This window comes from Anticarsia gemmatalis, chromosome 24 (assembly GCF_050436995.1).
Source record: "Anticarsia gemmatalis isolate Benzon Research Colony breed Stoneville strain chromosome 24, ilAntGemm2 primary, whole genome shotgun sequence".
NCBI classification, from domain to species: Eukaryota; Metazoa; Arthropoda; class Insecta; order Lepidoptera; family Erebidae; genus Anticarsia; species Anticarsia gemmatalis.
This window is the reverse complement of record NC_134768.1, coordinates 1,884,316-1,903,777: the sequence shown is the minus strand read 5'-3', so window position 1 is coordinate 1,903,777 and position 19,462 is coordinate 1,884,316. Positions and strand designations below refer to the sequence as shown.

Here is a 19,462-nt window from a genome sequence, read left to right as displayed (position 1 = left end):
CCCGACGATGGAATACAACCATTTCAATCGCCAAGAGACTAATGTACATTTTGGCTATGATTGTTCATTGTAATATATGTATATGTATATTGTTGTATATAAAATCTTTGTCTTGGTCTTATTCCAAGTTACGTGCAGTCAGCACAGCATACTTCTTTCTCAAAAAAATGCTGTCGATAGATTTAACTGATGTTTTAACAACCTGTCGCCTGAAGTCAGCCTACTAGTCCTATAACTATCCTACTAATATTATGAATACGAAAGTTTGTGGGAATGTATGTATGGATGTTTGCTACTCTTTCACGCAAATACTACTGAATCGATTACGATAAAATTTGGTATGTAGGTAGGTGAAGACCCAGAATAACACATAGGCAAGAGATCGGGATTTACACGGGAAGGGTTTCCACGCGGACGAAGTCGTGGGCGGCCTCTACCTCTCGTATTTTCTAAAATGAAGTGCAGTTATAAAACGTATGTGTTTTCATTATGCATTAAAGTATGTTGACAGAGAAACACGTTTATTGATAGTGTTATCATACAACGTGATTGAAGGCTGTGTTTTCAACGTTTTATATTAAACTAGCTGACCCGCGCAACTTCGCTTGCGTCACCTAAGTAACCCGTTTTTGTAACATTTTTCGTTGTTACTCCGCTCCTAATGGCTGTAGCGTGATGTTATATAGCCTATAACCTTCCTCGATGAATGGACTATCTAACAGAATTTTTCAAATCGAAACAGTAGTTCCTGTGATTAGCGCGTTCAAACAAACAAACAAACAAACTCTTCAGCTTTATAATATTAAGTATAGATAACACTAGCTTAGTAAAGGTCATGACGGCCCTATTGAAAAATCCTTACTTATGGCCGAATTTCCTTCAGCAAATACTTAAAGGAAGAATTTAGACAACCATGACAAACTTTTTCAGTTGTTTATCGATGTATAAGTCTAATGGTTTTGTCTGTCTGTAATGCTTTCAGTGCTAAACCAAGCAACCAATGTCCGATTTTGATGAAATTCAGAATTTAGCTAGTTCAAAATTGGAAATACAACGTAATAGAAAGTTTTGTTCCAAAAAACTATTGTTACTTTACCCAAATTAAATAGAAATTAAGCTGTTATAGGTATAGTTAAGCAGCACTTTCAAAGAGTTCATTGACCCGACTTAAATGTCAAATTTTCTAAGAATCGGGTGCCGTCTATCCTATCAATATTAGCAAGAAAAACTGTTTACTTAAATATAATTCATATTTACTTAATGATAGTCGGTATGCTCTATATAAAGTAAATTGAAACATGGCTACCGAATTTATTTGGACTGTTATATAAATATTGAGACTGGTGTTTGTAGTCAAAATAGTTTTAATACAAAGATAAATATTTGAGTTAAACCTGTTACAAAAGTTGTGAAATACGTGCGCAAACTTAACTTTTTGTCTAAAGGGTATCACCACCACTAAAAGGTTAATTTTCGTTATGTAATTAGATAAGATTTTTTAAATATAATCTTGTAAGCTTGCCAGGATCTATGGATGTAGGTAAGTTTCTTTGACACAGAAAAAAAACACAGTTCCCTATTAACGATTTTAAACTCTCGCGATTTGTACACATAATATTATAATGTAACGGGTCTTAAACGCGATTGAAAAGTATAGGTTAAGGTACCTTATTTGTTTGCCCGTCGTTTCGATCGAATTGCATTGACCGTGGTCACAGGCTGACTATGGTCGATGCACATAAGGATACCTAGTCTGAAACCTTTCAATAAGAATATCTTTACCCCGGGAATTCGTTTACACGGACAAAGCAATATCAGCCAAATCGACGTCTTAAAAAGTTCAGCGACATAGTACAAACACTTTTCATAAATACTTCTTAGACCAATGAAATCATACATTAGGTTGCGTTTTTCAGTGTATGTAATTTTTTATGTAAAGGACTTTATGTGGCTATCTCTCACATATTTGAACTTATCCCTCCTCCCTCCCCCTATTTATTTATTGTTTATTATCAGCCCATATTGTCCCACTGCAGGGCAAAGGCTTCTTTTCCCTCTTTCCATATATCTCTGTCTAAAGCTATTTGGTGCCAATCTTTAGTATGACAGTCCATCTCCCTCCCCCTACACACAAAAAAAAATCCGTCCTCTATAAAACTAACTGAATTGCCCAATGGCCTAGCAAAATTGCCGCGTTTTGTGCCGTACAGGTGGCAACACTGTATCTTATGTATCTGTTACCTCCTGCAAACAACCACGTAATAAATAAAATAATTCTCAATAAGAACTGTAAAACAAGATAATTAATCTTTCAAGCTGTAAAATTTTATGACTTGAGGTGAAACGAGTTTGTTTTAATAATCATTTTTTAATTTATCTTTATATATTGCTTATAATAAATAGATAACTGAAAAATGTGAAAATTCAATATGGTGTCTGCAGCCTGGAAACTACACAGGGATTTGTATCTATTAGGTCGGGAAAAAGTCTTTTCGCATTATAGTATGTATGAACTTGTAATAAAATCTCTTTCGCTTCAAAAATCACAAATTAGTACACGGTTCATTAGGTTTCTTTCAGTGAGCTCGTGAAATACCCAAATATCGAGCTATTTGTGTTTTGTACTTTTTCCCCGACCTAATATTATCGACAATAAAAAAAATTTGAGGTCCCTACATAATGTTTTTATTAGTCAATATAACTCGGCTACAATAAAAGAGATTTTTGGGTATCTATACATTAATGTCTTAGCATATAGATAGTAATGCATAATTGCATACTGAATTGAAATAATGATTTTTTTTGCCTTTATGTTTCGACGTTTTTAAGCTAAAATGGCGGACCGTGCGTTGTTGTTCGGGATCTTAAGGAAATCTGTATAATTCCTTATTTACGAAGACACTTATATAACATGACCTCAGAGGAAGTGATACGATAATATTATTTATCACTCGGATCGTGCGCCATTAAGAGGTTATCTATATTAATATGTAGAAAAGGTCAATAGACATTATTTAAATAAAAGTTTAAATAATACAAAGTAATGAGTCACACCAATGATTTTTGTTATGGGCATATTTAAAAACTAGGTACTTCAAGAATAAAAAATCTGTTTTTATTTTTTTCGTATCTTCAAAAATGACCGAGATATTAAACGTCAAAGTATGGCCTTCGCGCCAAACTCCGGCGAAGCGGCCGCACGGACGTGTGACGTCATCTCCCGACACTGCTATTTCGTCAGTACTTGCCGATACCTACATAGGCTCGTTGCGCTCTCGCGGTTTCGCTTTAAATAATTTGTTTTGCTTATAGTGGACAAACAAAATGGTTAGAAAATATTGTATTGTTCCTATGTGTACTAACTCCAGTGAAAAAACACCCCAAAAATTGTTTTTTTCTGTACCATGTAAACTGTTTTATATTTTTGCAAAAGACACCTAATCTAAAACTTAAAGCCCGGTTCAGATACTGTCAAGCGCAAATGTTAAATAGAAGTTTATTGCCTTTTGAACACTTCCTCAAGATCAAGATGCCATATCATGTTCATACCTACCTAGCAATGAACTTCTACCTAACAGTTGATACAATTTAATAAGCAGTTCAATGACCTCACAGGCGGCGGCGAGCCGAGCGCGGCGGTTGAGTTGGCGTTGGTTTTTTGTTTTGAAAAAAGAACCCATGTTTATTAAATCTAATAATATCAAAATTAAAATGTTAGTTTAAAAGTTCTCATTACACACCTAATCATATAAGACTACCTACCTACAGAGTAGATTCATGCGTTCATATGATAGCCATCAACCTGACTAAAGTCAGAGGCAGGGGTGACAACTTTTTTTTTTATAATATTATTTTAAAACTATGTTTTCCAAATTTACACTTCGTAGGTACGTAACACTCATTATTTGTAATGCCAGTTCTAACAAACTTTCAATTTTATTGTTAACTACACACAAAAATATTATTAGTAGTATACGAGTTCAACTTTCTTTACCTGGGTCTAGTTGATGATTGTGTGCGTGGCGATCGAGATCGAGGATATCTTATTTTACAAAAAATACGATGATTAAATTTATAACACATACACATACTCAGACTCTTTAAATATTAAATGCAAATCACTTTTCAAATCAAAACTCCGCATCACCCGCAGTCGAACAAGCGTGTCTGTTGCGTCGTGACGTCAGCGCATAGCGCGCGAAGCAACGCAAATTTAAAAAAGCAGTGAAACTTTATAACGCTGTAACTTCGGTAATTTTGATCCGATTTTGATAAAACAAAAACTATTATTATCAGCATAAGTACACAAATTAAATTCAGTATGTTTAATAGTCATATTTTGATGTGCTGGTGTGACTCATTGTGTATCTTCTTCTTCTTCTCAGCAAAATAAAATTATTAAAATTAAATAAGATTATGCATAATTTCACGAAAAATTTAAACTGCAACTAAGGCGATAAATACAAAAGTAACTCTGCTTGTCTGTCTTCTCCATTCCTTATCCAATGACGCGATTTGGATCTTTTTTTCACACAGATAGTTTCAGACTCGAAAGCAGACAGAATATTTTTTACTCGGTAAGCCCCCTGGTAACATGGAATAAGCCAGTCAGCATTAGCTAGTATATCAATATATCGAAATGACAGATCCGTCAAAATGCGTGCCACTTGCAATCTTGTCAACTTTACATCTAATTTAATATTGAGTAACCTCAGTGAGATCTTCAATTCAATATAAAATACATAATAATATATCAACATTCTTACTACATTATTTTATCAAAGCAAATATGTACATTTATAGTATTAAGAATACATTGTATTCAACGTGTGACAAACGTCATTATAGTAATAAAAAGTAAATTTTATCAGATTGTCGCTACAATAACAACCGTTTTGTGTAACATTTTGTATTAAATATAGCGTATTTTAATATGGGATTACTTTAAAGTATTTTTTGTATTTGAGGCATTGAGGCAACGGTTTTGTGGAGACAACTTATACGATCGTTTTTTTCTGATATGATACTGTTGGAACACACATACTAAGGTACGGAAGTTTGCAAAAACAAGTTCACTAAGAATGTCAAAGAAAGGCTTAGGAATATTTTTTGGCCCGATCTGGCATTCCAACCCGAGATCACATTGCAGTAGTTTTTGGAAAAACTTCTGAAATAATTTTTTGCCCCGATCCGGGATTCGAACACAAGTCGCATCGCAGATGGAGTTAGTCGATGGTAGACGGATCCATCGAGAATGTGTTCTCTGGTAATACCCTTAAAAAACCTTCAACTTGGTATTCAAATGTAACATCAAATATAAAAATTATGAATAAACTTTGTCCAAACAATCTTACAACTATTATTTTCGTTATCTAAACGCAATCAGAAGTAAATCGTTTGTAATATCTGAGTACACAAACTTAGGTGTCATGTAATTGTTGAGAGCTGACGTCTTCGAAACGTGGAAGTAAATCATTATTCTTATTGTTTGTCACCATTTTGAGAATCACTTATTTATCGTGCTATAATGGTTTCGGATACCAAGCGGGGACTATGGTAGGAGGTTACTGGTTAAACCTTTTTTTGGGACACGGAGTATCCAATTGGGGGTACGGCGTCCTGGCCACTTTGTGGTGACTGTTGAAGGAACACCGTCAGGTTTTTAGTCGGTATGCCCAAATTGAAAGCCGGAACGCCAAGCCGGCGCGGCGGCGGGAGAGCCCGACAGACCCCCGCTTCTTGCCTGGAGCGGGACATGCGTGCGGGGAATTCGATTTTGGGAAAAACAGTGCATTTCTATTCGTAACGTAAAACCTAGTCGAGTAATAAAAGTGCGATTATAATACCCCTATGACGGTATAAACAACCCTATAAAATATTCATTTGTATGCAGACAGTTAGTCAATTAATGAGACTATTGTTAAACAAATATAGGTGATCATAAACTAAAAGTTATTGCTTCAGCCTTCATGCAAGATAACATCTTGTTGTTACCATTGTCGATTTTGGTGTCTGTATTTAGCGCGGGACCCGGAAGCTAGCCCTGGTGAAAACATTTCCTGGGGTAAAAGTTATCTTATAGAGGCCGCCTGCGAATTTGTCCGCGTGGAAACCCTTCCCGTGTATCTAAATCCCGATCCCTCGGGAACTCCGGGATAATAAGTAGCCTATGTGTTATTCTGGGTCTTCAGCTACCTATATACCAATTTCATCGTTATCGGTACAGTAGTACTTGCGTGAAAGAGTAACAAACATTCATACATTCTCACAAACTTTCGCATTTATAATATTAGTGGGATGTTAATCTAGATTATAAACTACCGGTACCTATACAAAATTTAATCGAAATTCATCCAGTAGTTTTGTTGTGATTGAGTTGCAAACATTCTAACTTTGTATAATGTTCATACGTGGACGCGTCTTAGGATACGGGAAAAGGTGTGTCCGTTCTGTTACATGTCTTTAAGTATGGACACACCTTTTTATTATTATTTTCTATCTGTCTTACAAATAAACGTCACGTATTTCGTCTTTTTCACTCGTATACAGTTTCAAAATTGATTGAAAGTGACAAAACACTGTAACTAATCAGAGCTTAAATATCGTTTATTAGTTAGACAGTATTACTTTGCCCTTTAGTCAAAATCGGAATGATTTAGCAGTTTCGACAATGACTTTCTTTAAGATAACAAATTAAAATGAAATGGTAAGTCTAAGTATACCAATAAATAACATAAAGCTTACATATTTTATCTTTTTTATAATGATGTAATAAATATGCGCCATTATTTATAATTTTATTGTTTTATAGAACTCCCAATATCTATATCAGAACATCCTTTAGAGTAGCGTTTCTCTTTGTACAAAATACACTAGACCTACGACCATTGTTATCTTCTCGGGATGAATATTACGACCATTCTAACCTTCTCTGGATAAGTATTAGTTAGCTAAACAATAGGAATTAAACAGGATATGGGACCCGCGTAGCTTCGCTCGCAAAAAAATCCATTCTTAGGTAGTGCCTACATGATAAAAGGCACCCATTGTCCACATATCATGTTTCTAATTTCTATAGATTTGGCTGTGTGATGAGTATCAGTCAGTCAATCAATTAGTCAATTAAGTAGTCAGCCAGGACAAGTAATTTTATAAAGATTATTATGTTACTAGCTGACCTGCGCAGCTTCACTTACGAAATTTTCCTTAAGTTTTTTATGAGTAATACATAAATACTTAATTGAAATGTAAAGCGTTTAAAAAGCGATTTCTTTTTTTATCTTTGGAGTAATGGCGGCTGAAGTTTAATGGCTTTACCATAGCAAATACCGTCGGAAAAAAACTTCATAAAAATTGAATAATTTCCTGTAAAGATGGGGTATTTAATAGTACCCTACAGAATGCATATTTTTAATGTTTGACGCACTCAATATTCGCATACTGCGCATACCGGTTAGTAAACGTTCTGTGGGTTAAGCAACCGTTGGAGCGGTAGTTGTTAGGTTAATTAAGATTACAGACTTTGACACTAGGTTGACTAACTAAATTAGCAAAAAAGACGCGAATATTTTACGCCAGTCATTTACGTAAGGTATAGGGTTTTACTGAGTATAAATTTTAATATACTCAAAAAATTTTGATAAACTTACACAATAGATTATTTTTATATAATACCCAGCTCCCACTAGTCTGACTATTATATAGATTATGTATGAAAGAAAATATAAATATAAGTTTGTAGAGATCTCAAACTGTAATCGTGAGAAAAAGTAGTAATTTTGTATGTAAAACTTGACCAATTTTGAGAAACACAGACACGGAAATGTAGTACAATTATGGTTGAAACCAGCTGCTAAATTATGAATGTCTTTGTTTTATTAGGTGCTAATAATATTCAGTATACTTATGAAAACATATTTATTGCATTTATTGTCTTGTTCTACGAAAAATAAATTTACAAAACGAAAGCAACGTTGAAGTGACATCAATTTACCGTTTAAAGAAAATTACACATCATGTATTTCCCTAAATAAATATATCAGTCAAAATCAAATCATTAATTTTCTTAGGTCAAAATAAATGTTGACTATGACTCACTATAAGTTAATCTACCACTAGCTCGGAAAAAGCGGTAGAGCCTTATGAAAAGAGTTGGCAAGAAACTTACTTTCAAGATTTAATAAATAAATAATAAATATCATTGGACAACTCACACGCGGTCATTTGATTCCAAACTAAGCAGAGCTTGTACTATGGTAACCAAATAACTGATAAACATACTTATATACTTCTAAATACATACTTATATAGATAAATTGACATCCAGGCTCAGAACAAATACTCGTGCTCATCACACAAAGATTTGTCCCGGGTGGGATTCGAAATTCGATTCGATTTGTTTTATACAATTATTTTGATCACGCGAATTTGAATGGAATGCTACTACAAGTGAAAGATTAAATTCAACTAATTCATGCAGTGTTACGTTTACCTAATTTCCAATACAATAGAAACTAGTATAATAGTTCAATGACTTTTTAAACATTTAAATGTATGGCAGCATTAAAATACGTCCCGTTTTACGTACGAAGTTGCTATAACAACACAAGTAATCTATTTTTAGGACTTTTTATATATTCAGAGATTAGACATTAAGGAAATACATACATAATATCTCGCCCTTTTCTCATTGGGGTAGGCAGAAACCAAAGAACGCTACTTGGTACGATCCTTACAAACTTCCCTTGCTTCATTCACATTCACACATCTTGTTATAGAGGTACATTACCGCTGGTTACGAGTACTTTGCACTTGACCTTTTTCAAGACCTTAATAAATAGAATATTGTGAAAAATCCGAAGACTTCAAGAATGTGTATCTATGTAGAAATAGATACTAGCTTTACTCTACTGTACAATTTTGCGTTTATGTTAATTATTCTGCTCCTGTGGGACAATTCACAATATGGCTATCGTCCACAAAATTAAAACTTTACTTTTACAGATTATCGCGTTCAAAGATACGAATACCTAAAGTTATCACAACTACCACAGTATTTTTATATTTCAACATTTCATTTCTTATTTCAGACGTTCAGATTTATACCTATTTTCGTAAAAGAACTTTTGCTTAATATGTACGCGAAAGACCGAAACATTTACTTTCTTATATTTAACCAGCAGTAGTTAAAGCCGGCTTTATTCTTATGCTATCACTAGCTGACCCGCGCAACTTCGCTTGCGTCACATAAGGGAATGGAACATAATTTTGCCCGTTTTTGTAACGTTTTTTACTGATACTCTGTTCCTTTTGGTCGTAGCGTGATGATAATAATATATAGCTTATAGCCTTCCTCGATAAATGGGCTATCAAAACACTGAAAGAATTTTTCAAATCGGACCCGTAGTTCCTGAAATTAGCGCGTTCAAACAAACTAACAAACAAATAAACAAAATCTTCAGCTTTATAATATTAGTATAGATTCAGTCTGGCCTTTAAGACTTACTAAGAATATAGTAACGAGTAACTCCTACGCAGTCCTGACAATCATCTAAATATAGCTCAAACGATATCTCAGGATGAAAGAGGATCTATTAGATAATAGTTCGCAACTGACTGAATACTGCTACGAATAGCTTTGCACGGGTAAAGTTTTCTTCTTAAATATTTTACCATAAAATCTATACTTACCTACGCGATAGTTTGGAAAAATACTGATGTAAAACCTGGATTTCAAAACTCTCAAATTACAGCATTTTGGCGTTTGGGTCCGGTTAGATAATTTGTCGATAAAAAATTCGGTCCCTTGTTTAATGCTAATATAATAATAAATGATTTTGCGTAAGGAAACCGTTTTTTATAACTATTTTTTAACAATAAAATATGTACTTTTTACTATGAAAATTATGGATGTGTTGACTCACGGAAAATTGGCGGCAAATCACGGAATAAATAACCTCTGTGTTGAACAAATTATTGTAATATAAGGTCCCCCATACTTTAAGAGTAATTGTTATATTTTCAATAGTGATGTAATTGTAGCAATAATGTCAGTGAATTCTATTGAAAATTGTGGAATTTTTACACACGTTGTAAATAATTAAGTGTTATTTTTTGCATTCGGGAGTTGTAGTTTTTATGGTTCCGTACCTAAGCTAATTTTACGAATCAAACCCTGATCTTAAGAATGAAACAGGTCCAGTTTCAGCGGTTAAGTGTCGGATAACCTAATCACTAGATAAAGTAATATGAAAATGGCTGGCGAATTTCCACCTTGTTAAGCGGTACTTAAAAAGACGCACTAAGCTCTTGTGTCACGGGGACTTTTACAAACATACAAACAACGAATACAAAGCACAATCAGACGCGAAACAATTATTTGTGGATCGCACAAATAATTGCTCCGGAATCGAACCCACGACCTCCCGACGCAAAGGCGTGGTGAGTGGTGACCTAAACCACTGCGCCACGGGGGCAATCCTCGGGTACTTATTCAAAAATGTTGAAACCGGGGCTTAGTCATGAGTACAATCATGTCTGTTCGTAAAGTGGGCGTATAATACACGTAACAGTTTATCTTGAGCTACAATTTCTAACAATATGGTCACAAAAAGGAAGTCCCTACTTTGAACCATGTATGTATGTATTTTCGCATACCTAAAGTGGTTCATTGAGGCCCCACTTATAGAATTAGGTTAAGGACCTTTTAGGGTTTGTTAGATCTACTAATATTATTTATAAATGCAAAAATTTGGTTAGTTAGATAGATGTGTGATGTTTGTTACTCTTTTACGTGAACGAATTTTGATGTAATTTGATACACAGATAGATTATCTTTATTATAATGCAACGGGTCTTAAACGCGATTAAAAACCCGACGTTTCGATCGAGTGCGTGCGTGACCACGGTCGATGCAATTCGAACGAAACGTCGGGTAAACATATAAGGTATCCTGACCTTTAATTTTCAATCACGTTTAAGACCCGTTGCATTATAATATTATGTGTATAAATCGCGAGAGTTTAAAATCGTTGGCTTACCTTCAATTTTCAATAGCTTAGACGAATATTTTGAATACGATACAAAGTCTTGCACATTTAGCTTGTTTCGATGAAAATGGTCGATATAGCCTATATCGGCTACAAGCCTATTGTTATTATTTCGAAAAAGTTAAATATAATAACTCTAAGGTGACTGACTGATTGACATAGTGATCTATCAACGCATAGCCAAAACCATAAGACGGATCGGCCTGAAATTTGGCATGCAGGTAGATGTTATGACGTAGGCATCCTATAAGAAAGGATTTTGATCAATTCTACCCATAAGGGGATTAAATAGAGGATGAAAGATCGTATGAAAATTCTATCGTAAGTCACAAACCACCAAAACAAAAGCTAGTTTTCATATAAAGTTCCCAAGCCATGGACTTTGTCATATAATGACTGTAATGTTAGGTAACAATGAATAAATGTTTAGTTTTAAACTACAACGTGTTTTATAAACAAACTTACAGGTGTATAATAATTATTGCGTGGTTTCTATTGTTTAAAATATAATACAAACTTATGTTGATGCGTCAGTCAATTGTAACGATACTTTCTTCTTGTTCCTTTAAACATACATAAAATAAGCACTAGTTCCTTAGAGAGATTCGCGACAAACGTTTATACAAATCGGCTCTATCATTTTGGCGTAAAAACGGTATAAAGAAACATATAGAGACACCATCAGGCAACAAATTGGCCACGTTTATTACCGGATCTTCGACTATACTTATGCTAAATTGAATCGAAAACGGTACAGCGGTTTATACCGTGACAACTGTTTAATCCCGGATCTTCAACTATACTTGTGCCAAATTTAATCAAAAATGATACAGCGGTTTAAGCCGTGTAGGTAAAACAGACAGGCAGACAGACAGACTTTCGCATTTATGATATCAGTATGTATAAATTAGAACTTTTATTTAACATAGGCATGAACTTAGAACTTTCATAATTTTTATCACTTCTTACTTGTTAAGAAAGGTATTCTCTTATAACAGGAAGTGATATAAATGAGCTATTATTTGTTAACAATACTATGCCACATATAATATTGATAAGAGCGAGGTCGGGGGATATATAACACTTTGTTTACAACGATATCAGCGCTGGAATAGATAATTGCTTAACAATGAACTTTGTTATTTAAACAATAGCACGCAATTAGACAGATGTACGCGTTTTTTGCATGTATTAGGTCGGGTAAAAGTCTTTTCGCGTTATAGTATGTATGAACTTGTAATAAAATCTTTTCTCTACACAAAAAATCTCGATATTTGGGTACCTCACGAGCTCACTGAAAGAAACCTAATGAACCGTGTACTCATTTGTGATTCTTGAAACCAAAGAGATTTTATTACAAGTTCATACATACTATAATGCGAAAAGACTTTTTCCGCGACATAATATTTTTAATGAACAGAGAAGCAATTTCACAAGCAACCGGCAAGCTGTCGACAAAATTTTGAACGGAAAGTTTTCAGCATTTTCTAGTAACTATTATTTTTTAATAATAGCAGTGATAGCCGAGTGGTTTAAGTTGGCACCTCCCACGCAAGTGGTCGCAGGTTCGAATCCGAGGCAACACACCAATGACTTTTCGAAGTTATGTGTGTATTAGAAATAATTATCACTTGCTCTAACGGTGAAGGAAAACATAGTGAGGAAACCTTGCATGCCTAAAATTTCTTTAATACATTTATTGAGGACATGCAAAGTCCTCAACCCGCACTTGGCCAGCGTGGTGGACTCAAGGCCTAACCCCTCCCCCTCGTTTGGGAAGAGACCCTTGCCCTGCAGTGGGACAGATATGGGTTATTAAAAAAAAAAATATATATATATATTTTTTACTAATTCCAATCTCCTCATAATGTTATATAAAATGACTGCCTATTAGACCTTCACGACCCAGTTAGCTGGGTTTTAACACTCTAACCCTCGATAAGACATAAGAAAGGTTGTCAGACCTTCAAGCTTCTGACTACAGATAACGACTGTCAAAGATCTTTGAAATTGACAACCGGGACCTACCTAACTAACCTTCTGGAACACGGAGAAACCGCGGCATTAAAGGCTTTTCCATAGTCCACCCTAATTCCTATACTATACTGTATCGTGGGACACTTATGTACTGTCTTTTTCCTATAGGATATTGTAGAAGAAATACTCTTCTAGTAGTATTATTATCTGATATCGAGACACCGTTTTTCTCTCAACTAACTCGCCCCTTAACGGCTATTGATAAGCTTGGGAAAAACCCACTTTTAAAATAAAAATACCTACCTACCAAAGTTAGAAACAAACGTTTGTCTACATTTTACGAGGTTGACCTGCATACTACAAACATTGTTACGATTCAAACAAACATTCAGCTTGTTATTTCAGCACTTCGCTGCACCGAGCCCTTGCAAGCGACAATATTTACTTGAAAACAACACCCTTTTACCCATTACAAACTTTTGCCCGTGACTTATACCGTTTCAAAAGATTTGTAATCAATATATGTATAGGGTGGGTCGAAAAAATTTTTTTTTAGTAATCTATTTCTAATAGCGAAAATATGTGTTAGTTAGATATTGTTATAAACCCTTTAAAATATTATTGAAATATTTTAAGTGGAACAGCCCGCGCAACACCGTTGAAGTTTCGATAAAAAAAGTTCAAGTACCCACTTTTACACCTTAAGTTACATGTTTGACGTTGAGTTTATTTTAATATTTCACTTATTATCGATTGAAACATACGTTATTTTTGCTATATAAACTGAGTTGTTTGTTAAAAGAAGATTATTTGAGGTAAGTACATTCAGAGAATTCATGCATCAAAGTGGTTAGTTTCTTATGAAATTGTAAATTAAGTAATTTTTGTTTTAGAACCTGGAAGTGATTTTTTTCCATAATGTCTAATATTAGACAGTCATACAAGTAGTTTAAGAACTGTTTATTAAAGAACCATGACATTTTGTAATACGTGTTTTTGTTCAAAAACTAAAAATTTCGAAGCGCATGCGCGGGCTCAAGATGTACCTATGTTTAATTATCTGTTTTTCAGCTTAAACTACTTATAATACTATACTACAACATAATATTACTATTAGGATTCGATTCACAAACTTTTATTTTTTTCCATACTAAAGTGACCCACCCATGTATATAAAACTCTTCCGTTACTGACTGACGTACAACGCACAGCCAAAACTGCTGAACGTAGGATATACGAGGATTTTTTTTTGGAAATTCCATCCCGACGGGATTGAAACTCCCGCACTAAGAATTGCTCTTGTATCGCGGGGACTTTTACAAACATACAAACAACGGACACAAAGTATGTATATCCAGACCGCAAAAATTATTTGTGGATCGCACAAATATTTTTTGCGGGAGTTGTCTTATAAAGATTATTACTACACAATAAAGATTATTACTATTACTATTACTAAAGAAAAAGTAATATCTATGCAGGGAAGACACGAAGAACGGGAAGCGTGACTTCTAATGGTACCCATACTAATCTTATTAATGCGATACTCCGACTATTGCTACCTTTCCGCCCGCAGCTTTGCTCGCACAAATAATTGTCTCGTGGGGGAAACGAACCCACGACCTCATGGCGGCGTGGCAACGTAAACCACTGCGCCACGGAGGCAGTCAAACCTAAAATAAATTCTGAATTGCCAACAGAATAATCTCTTCCTATCGTTAATAAGTAAGATCGCTTTAGCAGATGATTGAAGAAGTCATGCAGTAAGGTACCTGCGGGTATTAAGGCCTGTCGGGTAATAAGGCCTAAATAACAAAAAACGTACGAAATACAGTAGTAGACGATCAAGATTACAGTCACACAAGCTCAGAGCGTATACGAGTCGCTGCAAAGTGGCGGACGCACTCTTGCACTTCTCCCCCCGCAAATACCGTCGAAATCATTCAGAAGTGCGGTTCAGCAGCACGAATTATAAAAATTGACTCCAGTAAAACGTAAGTTGTTTAGAAAATATCATATTTACAAACCTGTATTGACTGTCCGCTTATTAATTAACGTATGCTTGTCCTTAGATTACCGTTTTAAGAGACTTGTAGTTATAAAAAAATATATTATTATTCTTTTCTGTAAATAGGTGGTTGGTGGATATTAAGGCCTATAAAATTTTACAATAGGCCTTATTATACTCCTATTTTTTTAACTGCTATATAAGTAGGAGCGTGTTTTTAAAATGTTTGTTAGTGGGTAGTATATACGTAGTTTATATTTTCAATTTATTTATTATTGTTTTCAGTGCTTACAGTCACGATGCCTCCCAAACAAGCATTGTGGTGAGAAGGCGATCTGACAAAAATAAATCACAAAAAAAAAATTATCGGTACGGTCATGCCTGCAAAGAAGATAGAATGGATGATGCAATGAGGCAATGTTCGCGATGCTTCAAGTGGTACCACGAAGAATGTGTCGGTTTGACTGCAGAATATACTGATGATTTTCAATGTTCTGATGGATGCGAATAAGGACAATTTATTTAATTTATTAAGACTACTATGCTTTCTATTGCCTTATGTTAATGATTATTGATGTCAAGAATACTAATTTACTTAGTTTAAGTTGATTTTTGAATAGTTTATAGTATAGGCCTTTTTACCCTACCCTATTATAATAAGGCCTAAAGACAGCGTTTTTTTAAAAGTGATATAATGTTTTAGTTTTAAGCTTTAGAAGCTATTTTTTGTTTAAACTCGGTAGTAATATAAGTACATGACTGATTATTATAAAAACTGGTTGATTATATTGGATATTCTTCATTTTATTACAAATCTCCCTTAGCTAGGCCTTAATACCCGCGGGTACCTTATGCGACAATAATAAACCTTACATATCTGAAAACAAACACGCCACCTTTACAACCATATATTTACATAATTTAATGTATTACACAATACAATAATATGATATAATCTTAGTTTTATTTATATAAAGATATAAATGCGTATAATAGGCTTTATTGTTGATTTTCTTGAGTAAATAACGACGTGGAACTGCCAACGTGGCAGTAAGGAATTATAATATTTGTTATGTGATTATTTACAGATTTTCCAGTTGCAAATATGATTATAATAACTTTTATATTTAACTAGCGGATTATACCTGCTTCACCTGGGTTAATTTTAACGAATTATACACTAATACCTTTCCTTCTTTCTCTCTATTTATTGGTGGAAACCGTATGATAATCCGTTTACATAACGAACGAAAAATCTTTAAGAAAAAAAATATTGTGATTTCATCCTCAAGCATGAATTTCTAAAAAAACCATTTAGCCTAGTACCTGTTTAGTTAACCAATACTTATCCAAAGGGGCAGGCTCCGTCTGTTAAACTAAATAAAAACGGAGACACATAGATCCTAACTCTCTTATTCATAAACACACTATAAACCTATTTTAGTAAAAAAAAACTACTATATGTTTTCTCTTTTTCATTTTGCTAAGGAGTGAAAGAAACAAAAATCTTTATAAGCCTAGGCTTTCATAACTTCATATATTTTTATGAATAAGAGGGTTAATCTTTAGTTAAACATTATAATTTGTTATCTTGCTCGTGAATTATGAATGAGTTCTGCAATAAAAGTTACGACATTGTTTAATAACTGTAGTAATATGTAGTTTATTTAGATTTATTTTCGTACTAAGATTATAATCGCTCATAATTATGTGAGTATTTGTTTAATTTTATTACACGTGATGAAAACGGTTTTTTTGACGTTGCTTAAGCAGAAATATCGCCATTTTTTTCCATTTTACTTTAAATACCTTTTTTCTTGAGTTAAAGTTTGTTTACAAACTCTATTTTGTCTTATCTTAGGGGCGGGGGTGTCAGTTAATGCCTGGCTGACACTTCGACCATTCCTGATCCTTTGTGTCACTCCCTCCTTTGCTACTCTAGACGTTGGGGGGGCAGAATAAAACTTATCAGTTTTGCTATGCACCCCACCGGAAGCAGCATGTAGTCTTTTGGTTAAGGGTAACCGCATCCTAGAAGATCCATTATTTTCCTTCCTAAAGCATCACACGCATTTTCCGTCAGATATGAACCTTCCCTTAAGAATTGTCTGTCATCTAACATATGAATATTTTGTTCGACAGCGAACATCGCGATTGCCTCTACTGGTTACTCGATGGGTTGGACCTCGCCCATCAACGAGAAGCTGGCCAACCTCACCACGTCACCCCTGGACATCATCATCACCAGTGATCAGGAAGCCTGGATAGGATCCCTGCTTACTGTCGGAGCTATCTTTGGTAAGAACATCATCATTTTTATAAGAAAGAGGCCACACTATGGCATACTTCTATACTACATGTTTGGCGTAGTGGTTAAAGTGGTCACCGCACCGCAACAACCGTAGAACGGCGTGTGGTGGGTTCGAATTCCACCCGGGACAAATCTTTGTGTGATGAGCACGAGTATTTGTTCTGAGCCTGGATGTTAAAGTAAGTATGTTTATCAGTTATTTGGTTACCATAGTATAAACTCTGCTTAGTTTGAAATCAAATGACCGTGTGTGAGTTAACAACGATATTATTTACTCACATCTTAACTTGTGGTTCTCGGGTTTAAACCCTGGGTATGTTTAAACATGCCTGAGCTTTTAAACCAAAATATTGTGAGTGATTGTCCGAAGAAAGATAGTGTAGCAGTAACTACCAGACCCAGGAGAACACATATAGCTGTCTTATTTCCTCTCGCTTGTATTGTTGTAAGACCGTACCACTAGGTTATGAGAGTGAGAGAATAGAGTGTAATGTGTAGTTTCGGCCACTTTAATCCTGCGTATTTAGCTAGTTTCTATTAGACTGGCCGGGGCCAGGCAACGGGATGCAATTTTTGCCGTTATAAAAGGAGTTTATATAAGTAGTATACATGTTTAATGCCTCGATAAAAACAAAATTATGGTTCAAAATAATACAAAGCATTGCTAACTCTTGAAATTATCTTTAAATATTTTCTTCTTCAGGGCCCTTCCTTGGTGGTTTCGCGGCGTCAAAGATCGGTCGGAAATGGGGTCTGCTAAGTTGTTCTATTCCGCTGTTCGTGGGCTGGATCCTTGTGGCTATTGCATCAAGCGTTGGCATGATCTACGCGGGCAGAATCTTCTGGGGTCTTGCCGTCGGTATGCTGTTCACCATCTCACCGATGTACTGCGCTGAGATTGCTACAGTAAGTGCACAAATGCCTTTTTATTAAAGAACCAAAATCTCTTGATATGCCTAAAATTTCTTTGCAAAGAACCTTATGTGTAAAGTTAGTCCCAAGTTTTTGGTTTGTAACCGTCTTGTAAACGTCAAACACATCTGTAGAACTTGAAATATTTTCTTCAGTGCTGTTAATAATGACAGATGCAAAACTGCACCATATTTTATCTATATACATATCATATTTTGAGTAAAATAAGTAATTAAACAGCCACCTTTTGGCATTGACAACCATGAAAAAGTGCGCGAGCCTATTGTCTTAAACCGGCCACGTTACTGAACCAATCAGTCTAACCTTTCTTTCGACTATATTGTAGTTGTCTATACCATGTGTTATATGGTCACCCATCTATAGAACAGCCTCGGCAACCGTCCATGCGGCTGTTTGTACTTAGCCATGAGCTACGTTACTAGACCCTGGGTTACTGAAACGTTTTTTTTTCCTCCAGGATGACTCCCGAGGTGCCCTGGGCTCGTTCCTCCAGGCGTTCATCACGCTGGGTTACCTGCTGGTGTACGCCATGGGTCCCTACGTGTCGTACGGTGTGGTCGCGTACGTCGGTATTGTGTTCACCGCTGTCTTCGTTGTGGGCTTCTTCTTCATGCCGGAGTCACCCATCTACTATCTATCCAAAGGTAAGGAATGGGCTTCTTGAGCGGGATTTTCTGCTGAAGTCTTCAATATAAGTGAATTTGAACTTTTAGCTTGTATAAAATATATTTGAGACGCATATTGATCTAAAAGGGAATTTACCCGTAGGTAATCGGTAAATGAGTAAACTGATAATATTCAAGGGTCACAAAATACATAAAACAATTGTTAACTCAAAGTACACAATTTTGTGTGATTATCCGTCAATATTCAAGCCAAATCTAAAATAGACCACAAAAGGTTAAAATTATATGTATGGTCAAATTCAGCCAAATTCGTGCTATTAAAAATCTTTTTAAAATCATGTAAGGAGTTCAATTTTAACAGATATTATTAACCTAAACCTTACCTTAGGAAAACAGTAAAATTCTAATAATAATGAATAATTTCCGGTTTCTGAGGCACATTTAGCGGTAGTTTATGTATTCAAATTGTTATGTTTATATGAGCTTAAACACTATTTAATAGATAAACAACCGAATCAATAGTTAATGATTTGATTTTGATTCATTTATGTTCTATTCC

At 34.9% G+C, this 19,462-nt stretch overlaps 1 protein-coding gene across 2 annotated transcripts in view; it reads left to right on the top strand.

The window, feature by feature from the left end:
* The window catches only part of LOC142983464 (facilitated trehalose transporter Tret1), a 48,884-nt gene that overhangs the window by 24,479 nt on the left and 4,943 nt on the right, over positions 1-19,462 (top strand). For both annotated transcript variants that reach the window (XM_076130358.1, XM_076130357.1), the window contains exons 3-5: positions 17,176-17,331; positions 18,048-18,250; positions 18,735-18,921. In XM_076130358.1, the coding sequence (XP_075986473.1) occupies positions 17,176-17,331; positions 18,048-18,250; positions 18,735-18,921 (546 nt within the window). The remainder of the gene's footprint in view (positions 1-17,175; positions 17,332-18,047; positions 18,251-18,734; positions 18,922-19,462) is intronic.